Genomic DNA, 17,035 nt, shown 5'->3' on the forward strand with positions numbered 1-17,035 from the left:
GGTATTAAGAATATATGGTGTGGGGGGCAAGTTGTTAGAAGCAGTGAAAAGTTTTATTGAGGATGTAAGGTATGTGAATGTGTAGGAAGAGAGGAAAGTGATTGGTTCTCAGTGAATGTTGGTTTGTGGCAGGGGTGTGTGATGTCTCCATGATTGTTTAATTTGTTTTAGGATGGGGTTGTTAGGGAGGTGAATGCAAGAGTTTTGGAAAGAGGGGCAAGTATGTAGTCTGTTGTGGATGAGAGAGCTTGGGAAGTGAGTCAGTTGTTGTTCGCTGATGATTATACATCGCTGGTGGCTGATTTGTGTGAGAAACTGCAGAAGCTGGTGACTGAGTTTGGTAAGGTGTGTGAAAGAAGAAAGCTGAGAGTAAATGTGAATAAGAGCAAGGTTATTAGGTACAGTAGAGTTGAGGGTAAAGTCAGTTGGGAGGTAAGTTTGAATGGAGAAAAACCGGAGGAAGTGAAGTGTTTTAGATATCTGGGAGTGGATTTGGCAGCGGATGGAACCATGGAAGCGAAAGTGAATCATAGGGTGGGGGAGTGGGCAAAAGTTCTGGGAGCGTTGGAGAATGTTTAGAAGTTGAGAACATTATCTCGGAAAGCAAAAATGGGTATTTTTGAAGGAATAGTGGTTCCAACAATGTTATATAGTTGAGAGGCATGGGCTATGGATAGAGTTGTGTGGAGGAGGGTGGATGTGCTGGAAATGAGATGTTTGAGGACAATATGTGGTGTGAGGTGGTTTGATCGAGTAAGTAATAATAGAGTAAGAGATATGTGTGGTAGTAAAAAGAGTGTGGTTATGAGAGCAGAAGAGGGTGTTTTGAAATGGTTTGGTCACATGGAGAGAATGAGTGAGGAAAGATTGCCCAAGAGGATATATGTGTCTGAGGTGGAGGGAACGAGGAGAAGTGGGAGGCCAAATTGGAGGTGGAAAGATGGAGTGGAAAAGATACTGAGTGATTGGGGCGTGAACATGCAGGAGGGTGAAAGATGTGCAAGGATGAGGGTGAATTGGAACGATGTGGTATACCGGGGTCGACACGCTGTCAATGGATTGAACCAGACCGTGTGAAGCGTCTGGGGTAAACCATGGAAATTTCTTTGGGGTCTGGATGTGGAAAGGGAGCTGTGGTTTCAGTGCATTATACATGACAGCTAGAGACTGTGTGTGAACAAATGTGGCCTTTGTTGTCTTTTCCTAGGGCTACCTTGCGCACTTGCAGGGGAAGGGGGTTGTTATTTCATGTGTGGCGGGTTGGCGATGGGAATGAATAAAGGCAGACAGTATGAATTATGTACATGTGTATATATGTATATATCTGTGTGTGTATATATATGTATACTTTGAGATGTATAGGTATGTATATTTGCGCGTGTGGACATGTATGTATATACAGGTGTATGTGGGTGGGTTGGGCCATTATTTCGTCTGTTTCCTTGCGCTACCTCGCTAACCCGGGAGACAGCGACAAAGCAAAAATTTTTTTTTTTTTTTTTTTTTTTTTTGCTTTGTCGTTGTCTCCCGCGTTTGCGAGGTAGCACAAGGAAACAGAAGAAAGAAATGGCCCAACCCACCCCCATACACATGTATATACATACGTCCACACACGCAAATATACATACCTACACAGCTTTCCATGGTTTACCCCAGACGCTTCACATGCCCTGATTCAATCCACTGACAGCACGTCAACCCCGGTATACCACATCGCTCCAATTCACTCTATTCCTTGCCCTCCTTTCACCCTCCTGCATGTTCAGGCCCCGATCACACAAAATCTTTTTCACTCCATCTTTCCACCTCCAATTTGGTCTCCCTCTTCTCCTCGTTCCCTCCACCTCCAACACATATATCCTCTTGGTCAATCTTTCCTCACTCATTCTCTCCATGTGCCCAAACCATTTCAAAACACCCTCTTCTGCTCTCTCAACCACGCTCTTTTTATTTCCACACATCTCTCTTACCCTTACGTTACTTACTCGATCAAACCACCTCACACCACACATTGTCCTCAAACATCTCATTTCCAGCACATCCATCCTCCTGCGCACAACTCTATCCATAGCCCACGCCTCGCAACCATACAACATTGTTAGAACCACTATTCCTTCAAACATACCCATTTTTGCTTTCCGAGATAATGTTCTCGACTTCCACACATTCTTCAAGGCTCCCAGAATTTTCGCCCCCTCCCCCACCCTATGATCCACCTCCGCTTCCATGGTTCCATCCGCTGCCAGATCCACTCCCAGATATCTAAAACACTTCACTTCCTCCAGTTTTTCTCCATTCAAACTCACCTCCCAATTGACTTGACCCTCAACCCTACTGTACCTAATAACCTTGCTCTTATTCACATTTACTCTTAACTTTCTTCTTTCACACACTTTACCAAACTCAGTCACCAGCTTCAGTTTCTCACATGAATCAGCCACCAGCGCTGTATCATCAACGAACAACAACTGACTCACTTCCCAAGCTCTCTCATCCCCAACAGACTTCATACTTGCCCCTCTTTCCAAAACTCTTGCATTCACCTCCCTAACAACCCCATCCATAAACAAATTAAACAACCATGGAGACATCACACACCCCTGCCGCAAACCTACATTCACTGAGAACCAATCACTTTCCTCTCTTCCTACACGTACACATGCCTTACATCCTCGATAAAAACTTTTCACTGCTTCTAACAACTTGCCTCCCACACCATATATTCTTAATACCTTCCATAGAGCATCTCTATCAACTCTATCATATGCCTTCTCCAGATCCATAAATGCTACATACAAATCCATTTGCTTTTCTAAGTATTTCTCACATACATTCTTCAAAGCAAATACCTGATCCACACATCCTCTACCACTTCTAAAACCACACTGCTCTTCCCCAATCTGATGCTCTGTACATGCCTTCACCCTCTCAATCAATACCCTCCCATATAATTTACCAGGAATACTCAACAAACTTATACCTCTGTAATTTGAGCACTCACTCTTATCCCCCTTGCCTTTGTACAATGGCACTATGCATGCATTCAGCCAATCCTCAGGCACCTCACCGTGAGTCATACATACATTAAATAACCTTACCAACCAGTCAACAATACAGTCACCCCCTTTTTTAATAAATTCCACTGCAATACCATCCAAACCTGCTGCCTTGCCGGCTTTCATCTTCCGCAAAGCTTTTACTACCTCTTCTCTGTTTACCAAATCATTATCCCTAGCCCTCTCACTTTGCACACCACCTCGACCAAAACACCCTATATCTGCCACTCTATCATCAAACACATTCAACAAACCTTCAAAATACTCACTCCATCTCCTTCTCACATCACCACTACTTGTTATCACCTCCCCATTTGCGCCCTTCACTGAAGTTCCCATTTGCTCCCTTGTCTTATGCACTTTATTTACCTCCTTCCAGAACATCTTTTTATTCTCCCTAGAATTTAATGATACTCTCTCACCCCAACTCTCATTTGCCCTTTTTTTCACCTCTTGCACCTTTCTCTTGACCTCCTGTCTCTTTCTTTAATAGTCTCCCACTCAATTGCATTTTTTCCCTGCAAAAATCGTCCAAATGCCTCTCTCTTCTCTTTCACTAATACTCTTACTTCTTCATCCCACCACTCACTATCCTTTCTAATCAACCCACCTCCCACTCTTCTCATGCCACAAGCATCTTTTGCGCAATCCATCACTGATTCCCTAAATACATCCCATTCCTCCCCCACTCCCCTTACTTCCATTGTTCTCACCTTTTTCCATTCTGTACTCAGTCTCTCCTGGTACTTCCTCACACAAGTCTCCTTCCCAAGCTCACTTACTCTCACCACCCTCTTCATCCCAACATTCACTCTTTTTTTCTGAAAACCCATACAAATCTTCACCTTAGCCTCCACAAGATAATGATCAGACATCCCTCCAGTTGCACCTCTCAGCACATTAACATCCAAAAGTCTCTCTTTCGCGCGCCTGTCAATTAACACGTAATCCAATAACGCTCTCTGGCCATCTCTCCTACTTACATAAGTATACTTATGTATATCTCGCTTTTTAAACCAGGTATTCCCAATCATCAGTCCTTTTTCAGCACATAAATCTACAAGCTCTTCACCATTTCCATTTACAACACTGAACACCCCATGTATACCAATTATTCCCTCAACTGCCACATTACTCACCTTTGCATTCAAATCACCCATCACTATAACCCGGTCTCGTGCATCAAAACCACTAACACACTCATTCAGCTGCTCCCAAAACACTTGCCTCTTATGATCTTTCTTCTCATGCCCAGGTGTATATGCACCAATAATCACCCATCTCTCTCCATCAACTTTCAGTTTTACCCATATTAATCGAGAATTTACTTTCTTACATTCTATCACATACTCCCATAACTCCTGTTTCAGGAGTAGTGCTACTCCTTCCCTTGCTCTTGTCCTCTCACTAACCCCTGACTTTACTCCCAAGACATTCCCAAACCACTCTTCCCCTTCACCCTTGAGCTTCGTTTCACTCAGAGCCAAAACATCCAGGTTCCTTTCCTCAAACATACTACCTATCTCTCCTTTTTTCACATCTTGGTTACATCCACACACATTTAGGCACCCCAATCTGAGCCTTCGAGGAGGATGAGCACTCCCCGCGTGACTCCTTCTTCTGTTTCCCATTTTAGAAAGTTAAAAAAAAAAATACAAGGAGGGGAGGATTTCCGGCCCCCCGTCCCCTCCAGCCGCCCTCTACGACACGCGACAAATCAAAATAGATAAATATAAATGAATAAATACTTTTACTTGCATTTACCTTCAGTCTTCTCCACTTACGCACATCATAAAGCACACTTACAACCTTCTGCAGTTCCTCTTCACTCTCCATAAACAACACAGTGTCATCCACAAACAGGCTTGCCACCAGCCACAATATCTCACTACCGCACTCCATCTCTACATCCGTTTTCCCTAGTTTTGCTTTTGTCTCTTTATCACTCCATCCATATATGCATTAAAAAGCCACAATGACATCACACAGCCCAGCCTCACACCTATATGTATCCCAAAACTTTTGCTGAGCTCTCCATTCACTCTTACATATGCATTTGCTCATCTGTAGAAGGCTTTTACATCCAACAGTTGTCCTCCTATACCATATATCCTTATCACATCCCATAAAGCATTCCACTCAGTCGTATGCTTTCTCCAGATAAATAAAAGCTGCACATAGCTTCTTACCTTTCACTAAATGCTTTTCCACGGTCATCTTTACAACAAACTCAGTCATATGCTTTCTCCAGATAAATAAAAGCTGCATACAGCTTCTTACCTTTCACTAAATACTTTTCCACGGTCATCTTTACAACAAAAATCTGATCTGCACATCCCCTACCTTTCCTAAAAAAAAACCTTGCTTTTCACTGCAATGCAGTTGAATTGGTAAGGATGTTCATCGTATGTATGGATCATGGTGAAGTGCCTGAGGATTGGTGGAATGCATGTATAGTACCATTACAAAGGCAAAGGGGATAAAGGTGAGTGTTCAAACTACAGAGGCATAAGTTTTTTGAGTATACCTGAAGAATTGTATGGGAGGGCATTGATTGAGAGGGTGAAGGCATGTACAGAGTATCAGATTGGGGAGGAGCAGCGCGGTTTTAAGAGTGGTAGAGGATTTGTCGATCAGGTGTTTACTTTGTAAAATGTATGTGAGAAATACTTAGCAAGAGATGCAAGAGAGATGGATTTGTATGTGGCATTTATGGATCAGGAGAATGCATATGATAGGGTTGATAGAGATGCTCTGTGGTAGGTCTTAAGAATATATAGTGTAGGAGGTAAGTTGCTAGAAGCAGTAAGAATTTTTATGAAGGGTGTAAGGCATGTGTATGAGAAAGAAGAAAGGAGAATGATTGGTCCCCAGTGAAGGTCGATCTGTGACAGGGATGTGTCACCATGGTTGTTTGATTTGTTTATGAATGGGGTGGTTAGGAGGGTAATGCAAAGGTTTTGGAAAGAGGGAAATGTATGCAGTCTGTTGGGGATGAGAGGGCCTGGGAAGTGAGTCAGTTGTTTGCCGATGATACAGCACTGGTGGCTGATTCGAGTGAGAAACTGCTGAAGTTGGTGACTTAATTGAGGGACTATTTATTTGGAATGTAAGTTTGAATGGAGAAAAATTGGAGGAAGTGAAGTGTTTTAGGTATCTTGAAGTGGACTTCACAGTGAATGGAACCATGGAAGTGGAAGTGAGTCGTAGGTTGGGGAAGGGGACAAAGGTTCTGGGAGCAATGAAGAATGGAAAGAGAGAACGTTATCTCAGAGCAAAAATGGGTATGTTTGAAGGAATAGTAGTTCTAACAATATTATAGGATTGCAAGGCATGGGCTATAGATAGGGTTGTACAGAGGAGGGTGGATGTGTTGGAAATAAAATGTTTGAGGACAATATATTTTGTGAGGTCGGTTTGATCAAGTAAGTTATGAAAGGGTAAGAGAGATGTGTGGTAATAAAACGAATGTGGTTGAGAAAGCAGAAGAGGGTGTGTTGAAATGGTTTGGACATACTGAGAGAATGAGTGAGGAAAGGTTGACAGAGAGGATATATGTGTCAGAGGTGAAGGGAACAAGGAGAAGCAGAAAACCAAATTGGAGGTGGAAAGTTGGAATGAAAAATATTTTAAGCAATTGGGGCCTGGACGTGCAGGATGGTGAAGGGCTTGCATGGAATAGTGAATTAGTACTATTTTGGTTTTTTTTGCTAAGGTTTCAAAAACTACACAGAGCAGTAGCAGGTGATCACTTGTCAGTGAGCATGGTATATACCAAGGCAGATAGTCCAACACATGACTTACAGTGATCATACAACCTATATTCTAACTTTGTAATTTTGTGTGTGACCTCCTTAAGCCCTAAGCAACTATTTTATGAATAGAAAGCCTCCAAGGTAGACATGGAATAGTTTTGAAAAGGTTTCAAAACGTGTCCATGGCATTGGCAGGTGATTACTTGCCAATAAGTGCAGCATGGAAAGCTGTGTAGGTATGTATATTTGCGTGTGTGGACGTATGTATATACATGTGTATGGGGGGGGGTTGGGCCATTTCTTTCGTCTGTTTCCTTGCGCTACCTCGCAAACGCGGGAGACAGCGACAAAGTATTAAAAAAAAAAAAAAAAAAAGTGCAGCATCCACCAAGGCAGCTAGTCCTACGAGTGAATAAGGGTTGCCATGCAACAAATATTCAAACTGTAATACTGTGTGTAACTTCTAACCCCAAGCAATTGAAATATGTTTATAAAGCACTCAAGTGATTTTAGTGCTTGTGGAAGAAAAGAGGAGGAAGAGCATCAGCTGTAAGATGAAAGTAGATATGTTTAGGCATGTAGATGCTGGTTAACATAGGTTTGTCATCATTAGAACCATAGCTTGTTCTACTGTATCACTGACAACAGTTCATTAACAAAAAAATGGTTAGGCAGTTTGCACCCAGTATAACTCCTTTAGTATCATGGAAGATCACATGCACTTGAGGTAATATTACAGTGAACAAGAGTGAATATTATGTATGGAATGAAGATAAGAGACAGGATATCATGCCTGAACTTCTTGTATGTTTATTTTCTCATGATATTTCAAACAGTATTTCTTATCTGAATATTGAGAGTAACAATGCAATTGTAATATAAACTTCTTGGTATTTGATTCATAATTATGTCTGAAAATTAGGTTAAGAATTTTTTTTAGGAGCATTACCCTTTTTTATCCCATTGAACCTTATGGTGATTCTTTTGTGTTTTTCAGGAATGTCTCATATAATTGGTGATTAAATGTGTGTTACAGTATATATTTGTGTATCTAATGAGGTAGAATTTAGTGAAACTCCTCAAGTAATATTACTTAAAGACACTTGTTTTAAGTGATGTGCATAATGAAAGATGCTTGTTTTAGATAATGTGCAGAAGGTCATAAGAAGTGATAGATATCTAGTTCATAAGTCATATATGATATTTGATAGCTCATTTGGCATGGGGTAACAGTTGATTGGAAAAAACACTTTACTTATCTATCTTTATCCCTGACACCCATTCTTTCGTGGAACTCCCATTCAGAGGGTGGCCTTGGCAAAAGTCTCTATTTATCCCTGTCCTTATGTGCCTCCCTTGCATACCCCACTTCTTTCCCTCCAGTGTTCTCCCACTCTGTTTCCACATCACAGGTAGTCTCCCTCTCACACCAACCTCTTTAGTCATACTGTCATACACTGTCCTTTTAATCTTCCCACTTTGCTTTCTTTCTCTTGCCTGAATCATGTCAAGATAATACATTTCACCTACTCTGCCAATCCACAATTCATTACCTTTACATTCTCTTCGATGCCAAATCTCTCATACACACCCTCACTTCTTTCTTCATTCCATCTAGTCATACCACATGCTCTTCTTAAACAGCTCATTTCCACTGCCTGGATTTCTTTACCACTGTGACTCATCCCATGTCCATGTTTTGGCTGCATAGTTAGGGTCAGGAGAACTATGTTGTCTCTTAATCCTTTCTTTACCTCCTTGCTCACACCTCCTCCCTTCATTATTCCATTTATTGATCCATTAACTCTTTTACCTTTTACTGCTCTCCCATATCTCTTCTATATTACCAAACTTATACAAGATAGCTCCCAGATTCTTAAATTCTGTCACATTTTCCAGTCTTTCTCCCCCCCCCCCCCTCATTTATTTTACTCACTTTGGTACACTTTCTTCTCACTCTGTAGGGCTTTGCAGAATCTAAGTTTTTACTCTGTTTCCTTTCAAACACTTGCTTTACCTTTGATTGCTAACACTTACACACATCGTAAAGCACACCTTTAACCCTCTGCCACTCCACTTCACTCTTGGCAAATAACACAGTATTACCTGCAAAGAGGTTAGTCACTAGCTATCATACCTCACCACCGCATTCCAGTTGTGCACCCTCCTTTCCCTAGTTTTGTTTTCATCTCTCATTTCACTCCATCCATATTTGTGTTAAAAAGCTATTCACACCCACACACTGAAACTTACACTCAACTCTCCATCCACTCTTACAGATGCATTTGTTCCTTTATGGAAGGCTTTCACACCATCGAACAGTTGCCCCTTCTACCCTGTATATCCTTAACACATCCCAGTAAGCATTCCATTCGACTGTCATACATTTTCTCCAGATCCTTAAAAGCTTCTTTGAAGCTTCTTTTTTCTTACAAGATATTTTTCCACAGTCATTCTCACTGCAAAGATCTGATCAACAGACCCCCAACCTTTCCTAAAACACCCTTGCTCCTCTTTTGTTCTGCACTTGGTCACTGCCATCACTGTGTCAGTCAACACTTGCATACACTTATCCTGGTATACTTAACAGACATATTTCTCTATAACTTCTACATACATCCTTAGCACGTTCCCTTTGAATAAAGGAACAGTAATAAATTTCATTCCTTTGAATATAGGAATAGTAATCATTTTCACCCAATCCTTAACACAGTCTTCTATTTCCATGCTAAATTGCACTTGAATGCATCCACTCTGTCACACTTTTTCCTCCATAATTCAACATTTCAGCTGTAATCCATCCACTCTTAAGTGCCTTTCTTACCTTCAGCCTCATTTAATGGCCTCTTTACCTTCCTTCTTACTATAGGCCCCTGCACTTGTATCCTTTTCCTTCCTTCCTCCATACCCATGTGTATGTAAGAACTGCTGCCTAACCTTGTCCCACATTAGTTATTTCTTCAGACAACTCTGTATATCTTCCTTTTACTTTGTCCTTTTGATTCAGCAACTCGACCTTACTTCTTGCATGTACATTTCCACTCTTGCATCCACCTCATATTCCTTTTTCATCTCCATCCAGTAGAGTTTCATATTTTCCCTAAACTTTTCGCCCAACCTTTTCTAAAATGTTCATCTACTCTTCTTTGCTTTTCTCTGTCAGCTTCTTATTACCTTACACATCTTATATTTTCCCCTCTTCCTTTGCTGAACTTCCACAGGTGACATTCCAATCAAGCAGTCTACAGTATGCTTTTTCCTTCCCTTTCTACAGCATTCCTAATCTCATCTGTCCACCATGCATTTACACTTTTATTCTTATAGTTCTTAATCTTTTATCTAACTACTAATTTACAGCCTTTAAAAGTCTTTTTAAAAGTCTTTCTTTAACATTCTGAACACCTCATCCAGACATGATTGCATCCATACATTTACTGCGCTTTCGTCTAAACTTTCTGTTCCTTCTTTTTCACATAGGTATTGGTTTAAACTGAGTTGATCCAGAATGAAAATATGCTTGAGTTAACAAGGAAAAAACATAATTTGGGGTTTAATCAGTAGACAAGGAATGTTTTCTTAAGCTTCTCAACCTGATATAGGTTATAGCCTCAATTTCGTTTCTTCAGGTCACGTTTAATCCACGGTGCACATCAGTGGTGAGAGAAAACGACGGTGCTCGTCAACAGAAGACGACACCATGGAGCCATCGAATAAAAAGCAACACCAGCATAAACAGGATTTAGGGACATCCACTAAAAAGAAGAAGGACAGAGAAAATAGTATGTTCATTCCTCCCCCTCTCTCTCCCTCTCTCTCTCTTTCTCTTTCCCAGCCCAGAAATTCCTTTGTAGGGCTCCTGTAGTCCTCGGGAATTGAGCCAAGACTGCTGGGCAGTACCTAAGGTCAAGAACTTTGATGTCTTTGTTTTTTCTCTCTCCCTTTCTGGGGTGAGCACAGGATAATTAAGATGTAACTGAATCAGTTTTTTCATGTGTTGATTCAGTTTGTAATGCTTGAGAGATGGAGCACAGTTAAGAAAGTGTAACTTGTATGTGCCTGGGTAGTATATTTTCAGATGGGTTTATGTCTGATAGAGTTAAGTTTAGGACGAGATTGGGAGGATCCTTTTTTTAATGCTTGTCAAGTCATTACTGTTTTTGTTTTGTAAGTGTTGTGGTTGCTGGAGAGTTAGGATCTGTGGGTATGGGCTGCATAAGTGTGAAGTAGTTAAACCTTTTATTTCTTCTTGGGAGTTGGTGTTTGGTTATGTAGTAGCATGGATGGAAGGGGATTTTTGCAGAGCATATTGAGGTGAGATGGTATTGGTGATGATTGATGTTTTTGGTTCTTAGATAGTTGTTGATTGTTGTGAATGCTCTGTTTGTTTGGTTTGCAAATTTATTTAACAGGATGGATGACCAAGTTGTAGTTTAGGGTTGGGTGAATGAATTGAGTGTAAAGCCTACCAAATGATTCTTTTTCTTGTCCAAGTCTAGTACAGTTAGGTGTTCTGAGAATGTTTAATTTATTTTGAACATTTTGATAATGATGATGATGGGTAATGATAGGAAGGCACCATCCTTGGAGGCAGTACCACATGGGTGTTGGGAGTAGTAATGACAGCAGTGCAGCAAGTCAGCAATGGTATTGGCTGTCTTGTTCACTTTTTCTGTCCTGAGTTGCTCTTTCATATGTTTCATATACATTTAGGTTGTTAGAACTTATCCCTCTGACATGAACTTTCTGTCTCTCACATAACACTTGGTAGCACATGATTAATGTAACTGTTTTTATCAGAAATGACAAATTTCTTTTATAACAGGGATAGAAAGGTATGAAAATTGCTGTTGTATCATCAGTGAAAGGAAAGTTGAGAGTGAATGTGAATAAGAGCAAGGTTATAAGGTTCAGCAGGGTTGAGGGACAAGTTAGTTGGGGTGTGAGTTTGAATGGAAAAATTGGAGAAACTGAAGTGTTTTAGATATCTAGGAGTGGACATGGCAGTGAATGGAACCATGGAAGTGGAAATGAGTTACTTGGTGAGGAGAAGGCAAAGGTTCTGGGATCACTGAAGAATGTGTGGAAAGGGAGAATGTTATCTGAGAGGGCAAAGATGGGTATGATTAATGAAATAGCAGTCTCAACAATATTATATGGATGCAAGGCATAGACTATGAGTGGGGCTGTATTTAGATGGGTGGATATGTTGGAAATTAAATTTTCGAGGACATTATGTCGGTGCTTTGATTAAGTAATGAAAGAGTAAGAGAGTTGTTTTAGGGGAAGGGGGTAGGATGGAGTGGGAATGTTTAGGGGTAAAGTCTAGGTTTACCATGAGAAGATGAGTGAAGGAAAGGGATAACACTTCTGATAAAGAAAGAGCTATGGAACAATGTTAATGAGTGTAAGAAAGTTAGTTCTTGGCTGATATGGATTAGAATGAGGTTATGAAAATTAATCAAAGGCCGGTACGGATTAAAATGGAATTAGAGCTATGAGTGTTTGGGTTATTATTTTTTTTGCATGTATTAACAAGAAGAGTGGAGAAAAAAGTGGTGTTTTTTAAGAACTGAGCGAGTTCAGCAAATATGTTGTAAGTGATAGTATCTTGTGCTAGGAGATCTGAATGCAAAAATGGGAGATGTGGCAGTTGAGGGTATAACAGGAGAAATGTGATTGTCAGTTAAAATGAAAATGGATGATGGCTTATTAAGTTGTGTGATGAAAAAGGATTGGTAATTGAGAATACTTGGTGAGAGAAAAATTGCATTCATATGTGAGTTAGTGAGGTTGGGTGTCATCTGGCACTATTGGATTAAGTGCCACGTTACAAGCATACAAAAGAAAGTTTATTGGATGTCAACAAGCTGACAGAGGCTTCAGTAGGGATGTCTAATCATTTCATGTTGGAGGCAAGTGTGAAAGTTTGTCAAGTATTGATTTTAGAAAGATTAGATATGTTGTGTGTGAAAGAAGTGATGAAAGTAAGGGAGCATGGAAAAGAGGCCTTTATGCAGAGATCGAGTGAAAAATGGCATATGGTGAAATTAAGTGAAACATACTGAGGAAGGTATTTGGGTAAGCATTGGTTACATGTGCAGTTGAAGTGTTTGGCATGCAGTAGGTAGGATGTGGGCATTTGGGAAGGTTGGTGGATGGTGAGACGATGAAGTTGCTAGTTAAAGAGAAAAGAATGTGAGTGATTAGAAGATCTACAAGATAAAACAGCAGGTCAAGAGGAAGGTGCGTGAGCAGAAAAAGAGGACAAACTAGAGATGATTAGAGCAAGTATCAGCAAAGTTCATGGAGAGTCAGAAATTTTTTTGGAAGGAGGTAAACAGTGTGAGGAGATCAAGAGAATAAATATGAGCATTAGTGATGAGAGCAAATGGGGAAATGATAACAAACAAAGAAGAAGTTAAGAGGAGATGGAGGAAGTATTTTGAAGAATTGTTGACCGCGAGGAATGTAAAGGGGGCTGAAAAAGTGGACAAATCAAAGAGATATTTGGGGAGAGATTCATGAAGAGTAGGAAAGTCTTTGGAAGAAGGTGAATAGTGTGAGGAGAACAATGGAGGATCAGTGAGAGGAGTGGATGGGGAAGTTATAATAGGTAAAGAAGAGGTAAAAGATGGAGTGAGTATCTGTATTTTGAAGGACTTGAACTTGCTAGATTATAGAGTAGCAGATGTGAGATTTTTTGAACATATTGGTTGGTGGATTGAAAGAGTCATGATGAATGGTTTGGTGAAAAAAGTGGTGGTGAAAATCTAGCTTAAGATGAAGTGTTGCAAAGCAGCTGGGGTGGATAGGATCATAGTTGAATTTTTTAAGAAAGGGGATGTCAGTGTTGTTTGGTTAGGCAAGATTATATAAAGGAAAGCGAGGCAAAAGTGAATGCTTGAATTAGAGAGGTATGTATTAAAGTATTCTGGGTGAGACATATGGAAGAGTAGTGATTGAAAAGGTGGCAGCATGCACAGAGCATCAGACTAGGAGGAATACTAAGGCTGCAGGAGTCGTAGAGGTTGTCTGTATTAGGTCTTTACTTTGAAGAATTGGTGTGAGAATTACTCTTGAGAAAAAGATGGATGTGTAAGTGATATTTACAGATCTGGAGAAAGGGATGCTTTGTGGAAGGTGCTATGAATACAGGGAAGGAGGAAAGCTGCTAGTAGTGCTTAGAATTTTAATCGAGAGTAAGGCATGTATGGGTAGAAAAGGAGGATCATTTGTATCGGTGAAGGTTGGCCATGTGTCAGGGATGTTTGATGTCATCATGGTTGTTTTGATCTGTTCGTAAATAGGGTAATCGTAGAAGTAAATGCCAAGGTCTTGGAGAGAGGGGTATGTCTCCGATGTGATGGTTCTTGGGAGGTGGGTCAGATGATTGCAGATGACTCAGTCCTGGTGGTGTACTCAAGTAAAACACTGAAGAAGTTGGTGTCTTTGTCTTGCAATGTGTGCCAAAGGAGGAAGTTAATGTGGCTGAAAGTAAGGTTATGAGGTTTAGCTGGAGAAAAAGATGTTGGTTTGAATATGAATCTGAATGGAGAGAACCTAGAGGAACTAGTGTTTTAGGTACCTGGTAGAGGAAATGGTAGCAAGTGGGATTTTTGATTGATTATTTAGGATTTTCATTGCATGTGTGGCTCATGGCAAGGTGTCTAAGGATCAGTAGCATTCCTTAATAGTGCTGTTGTTTAAAGACAGGCAGATTGGAGAGGGTACAGAGGTGGACTACCGAGATGATTCCTGGCCTGAAGAACAAATCTTATCAGAGCCATTTAAATTAATTATATTCATTTAGCTCAGAAAAGAGGTTAAGATGATTTGATACAGGAATTCAAAATTATTAAAGGCTTTGATGATCTAATGCTACTTAAGGATAAATTCATCTGATTTCGCTCATAGTAATGGACATAAACGTGTGGAAAAGCATTTTACTTCAAGTGAGGCAAAGTACCTTCTCTTCAAAGGGGTTGTTAACATTTGGAAGTATATACCAGTTAAGAGTAGTTGAAAGTGTTTTAAGCATTTATTATTTTTTTTTTATTATACTTTGTCGCTGTCTCCCGCGTTTGCGAGGTAGTGCAAGGAAACAGACGAAAGAAATGGCCCCCCCCATACACATGTATATACATACGTCCACACACGCAAATATACATACCTACACAGCTTTCCATGGTTTACCCCAGACGCTTCACATGCCTTGATTCAATCCACTGACAGCACGTCAACCCCAGTATACCACATCGCTCCAATTCACTCTATTCCTTGCCCTCCTTTCACCCTCCTGCATGTTCAGGCCCCGATCACACAAAATCTTTTTCACTCCATCTTTCCACCTCCAATTTGGTCTCCCTCTTCTCCTCGTTCCCTCCACCTCCGACACATATATCCTCTTGGTCAATCTTTCCTCACTCATTCTCTCCATGTGCCCAAACCACTTCAAAACACCCTCTTCTGCTCTCTCAACCACGCTCTTTTTATTTCCACACATCTCTCTTACCCTTTCGTTACTCACTCGATCAAACCACCTCACACCACACATTGTCCTCAAACATCTCATTTCCAGCACATCCATCCTCCTGCGCACAACTCTATCCATAGCCCACGCCTCGCAACCATACAACATTGTTGGAACCACTATTCCTTCAAACATACCCATTTTTGCTTTCCGAGATAATGTTCTCGACTTCCACACATTCTTCAAGGCCCCCAGAATTTTCGCCCCCTCCCCCACCCTATGATCCACTTCCGCTTCCATGGTTCCATCCGCTGCCAGATCCACTCCCAGATATCTAAAACACTTCACTTCCTCCAGTTTTTCTCCATTCAAACTCACCTCCCAATTGACTTGACCCTCAACCCTACTGTACCTAATAACCTTGCTCTTATTCACATTTACTCTTAACTTTCTTCTTCCACACACTTTACCAAACTCAGTCACCAGCTTCTGCAGTTTCTCACATGAATCAGCCACCAGCGCTGTATCATCAGCGAACAACAACTGACTCACTTCCCAAGCTCTCTCATCCCCAACAGACTTCATACTTGCCCCTCTTTCCAAAACTCTTGCATTTACCTCCCTAACAACCCCATCCATAAACAAATTAAACAACCATGGAGATATCACACACCCCTGCCGCAAACCTACATTCACTGAGAACCAATCACTTTCCTCTCTTCCTACACGTACACATGCCTTACATCCTCGATAAAAACTTTTCACTGCTTCTAACAACTTTCCTCCCACACCATATATTCTTAATACCTTCCACAGAGCATCTCTATCAACTCTATCATATGCCTTCTCCAGATCCATAAATGCTACATACAAATCCATTTGCTTTTCTAAGTATTTCTCACATACATTCTTCAAAGCAAACACCTGATCCACACATCCTCTACCATTTCTGAAACCACACTGCTCTTCCCCAATCTGATGCTCTGTACATGCCTTCACCCTCTCAATCAATACCCTCCCATATAATTTACCAGGAATACTCAACAAACTTATACCTCTGTAATTTGAGCACTCACTCTTATCCCCTTTGCCTTTGTACAATGGCACTATGCACGCATTCCGCCAATCCTCAGGCAGCTCACCATGAGTCATACATACATTAAATAACCTTACCAACCAGTCAACAATACAGTCACCCCCTTTTTTAATAAATTCCACTGCAATACCATCCAAACCTGCTGCCTTGCCGGCTTTCATCTTCCGCAAAGCTTTCACTACCTCTTCTCTGTTTACCAAATCATTTTCCCTAACCCTCTCACTTTGCACACCACCTCGACCAAAACACCCTATATCTGCCACTCTATCATCAAACACATTCAACAAACCTTCAAAATACTCACTCCATCTCCTTCTCACATCACCACTACTTGTTATCACCTCCCCATTTGCACCCTTCACTGAAGTTCCCATTTGCTCCCTTGTCTTAAGCACTTTATTTACCTCCTTCCAGAACATCTTTTTATTCTCCCTAAAATTTAATGATACTCTCTCACCCCAACTCTCATTTGCCCTTTTTTTCACCTCTTGCACCTTTCTCTTGACCTCCTGTCTCTTTCTTTTATACATCTCCCACTCAATTGCATTTTTTCCCTGCAAAAATCATCCAAATGCCTCTCTCTTCTCTTTCACTAATACTCTTACTTCTTCATCCCACCACTCACTACCCTTTCTAATCAACCCACCTCCCACTCTTC

At 40.9% G+C, this 17,035-nt stretch overlaps 1 protein-coding gene across 1 annotated transcript in view; it reads left to right on the plus strand.

Annotated features, from left to right (window-relative positions):
• The window catches only part of LOC139756055 (ubiquitin carboxyl-terminal hydrolase 19-like), a 197,528-nt gene that overhangs the window by 6,949 nt on the left and 173,544 nt on the right, over window positions 1-17,035 (plus strand). The window contains 1 exon segment of the mRNA XM_071675047.1: window positions 10,438-10,590. Within this exon segment, the coding sequence (XP_071531148.1) occupies window positions 10,509-10,590 (82 nt within the window). The 5' untranslated portion in view covers window positions 10,438-10,508.

The sequence above is a fragment of the Panulirus ornatus genome, chromosome 2 (assembly GCF_036320965.1).
Source record: "Panulirus ornatus isolate Po-2019 chromosome 2, ASM3632096v1, whole genome shotgun sequence".
Taxonomy (NCBI): domain Eukaryota; kingdom Metazoa; phylum Arthropoda; class Malacostraca; order Decapoda; family Palinuridae; genus Panulirus; species Panulirus ornatus.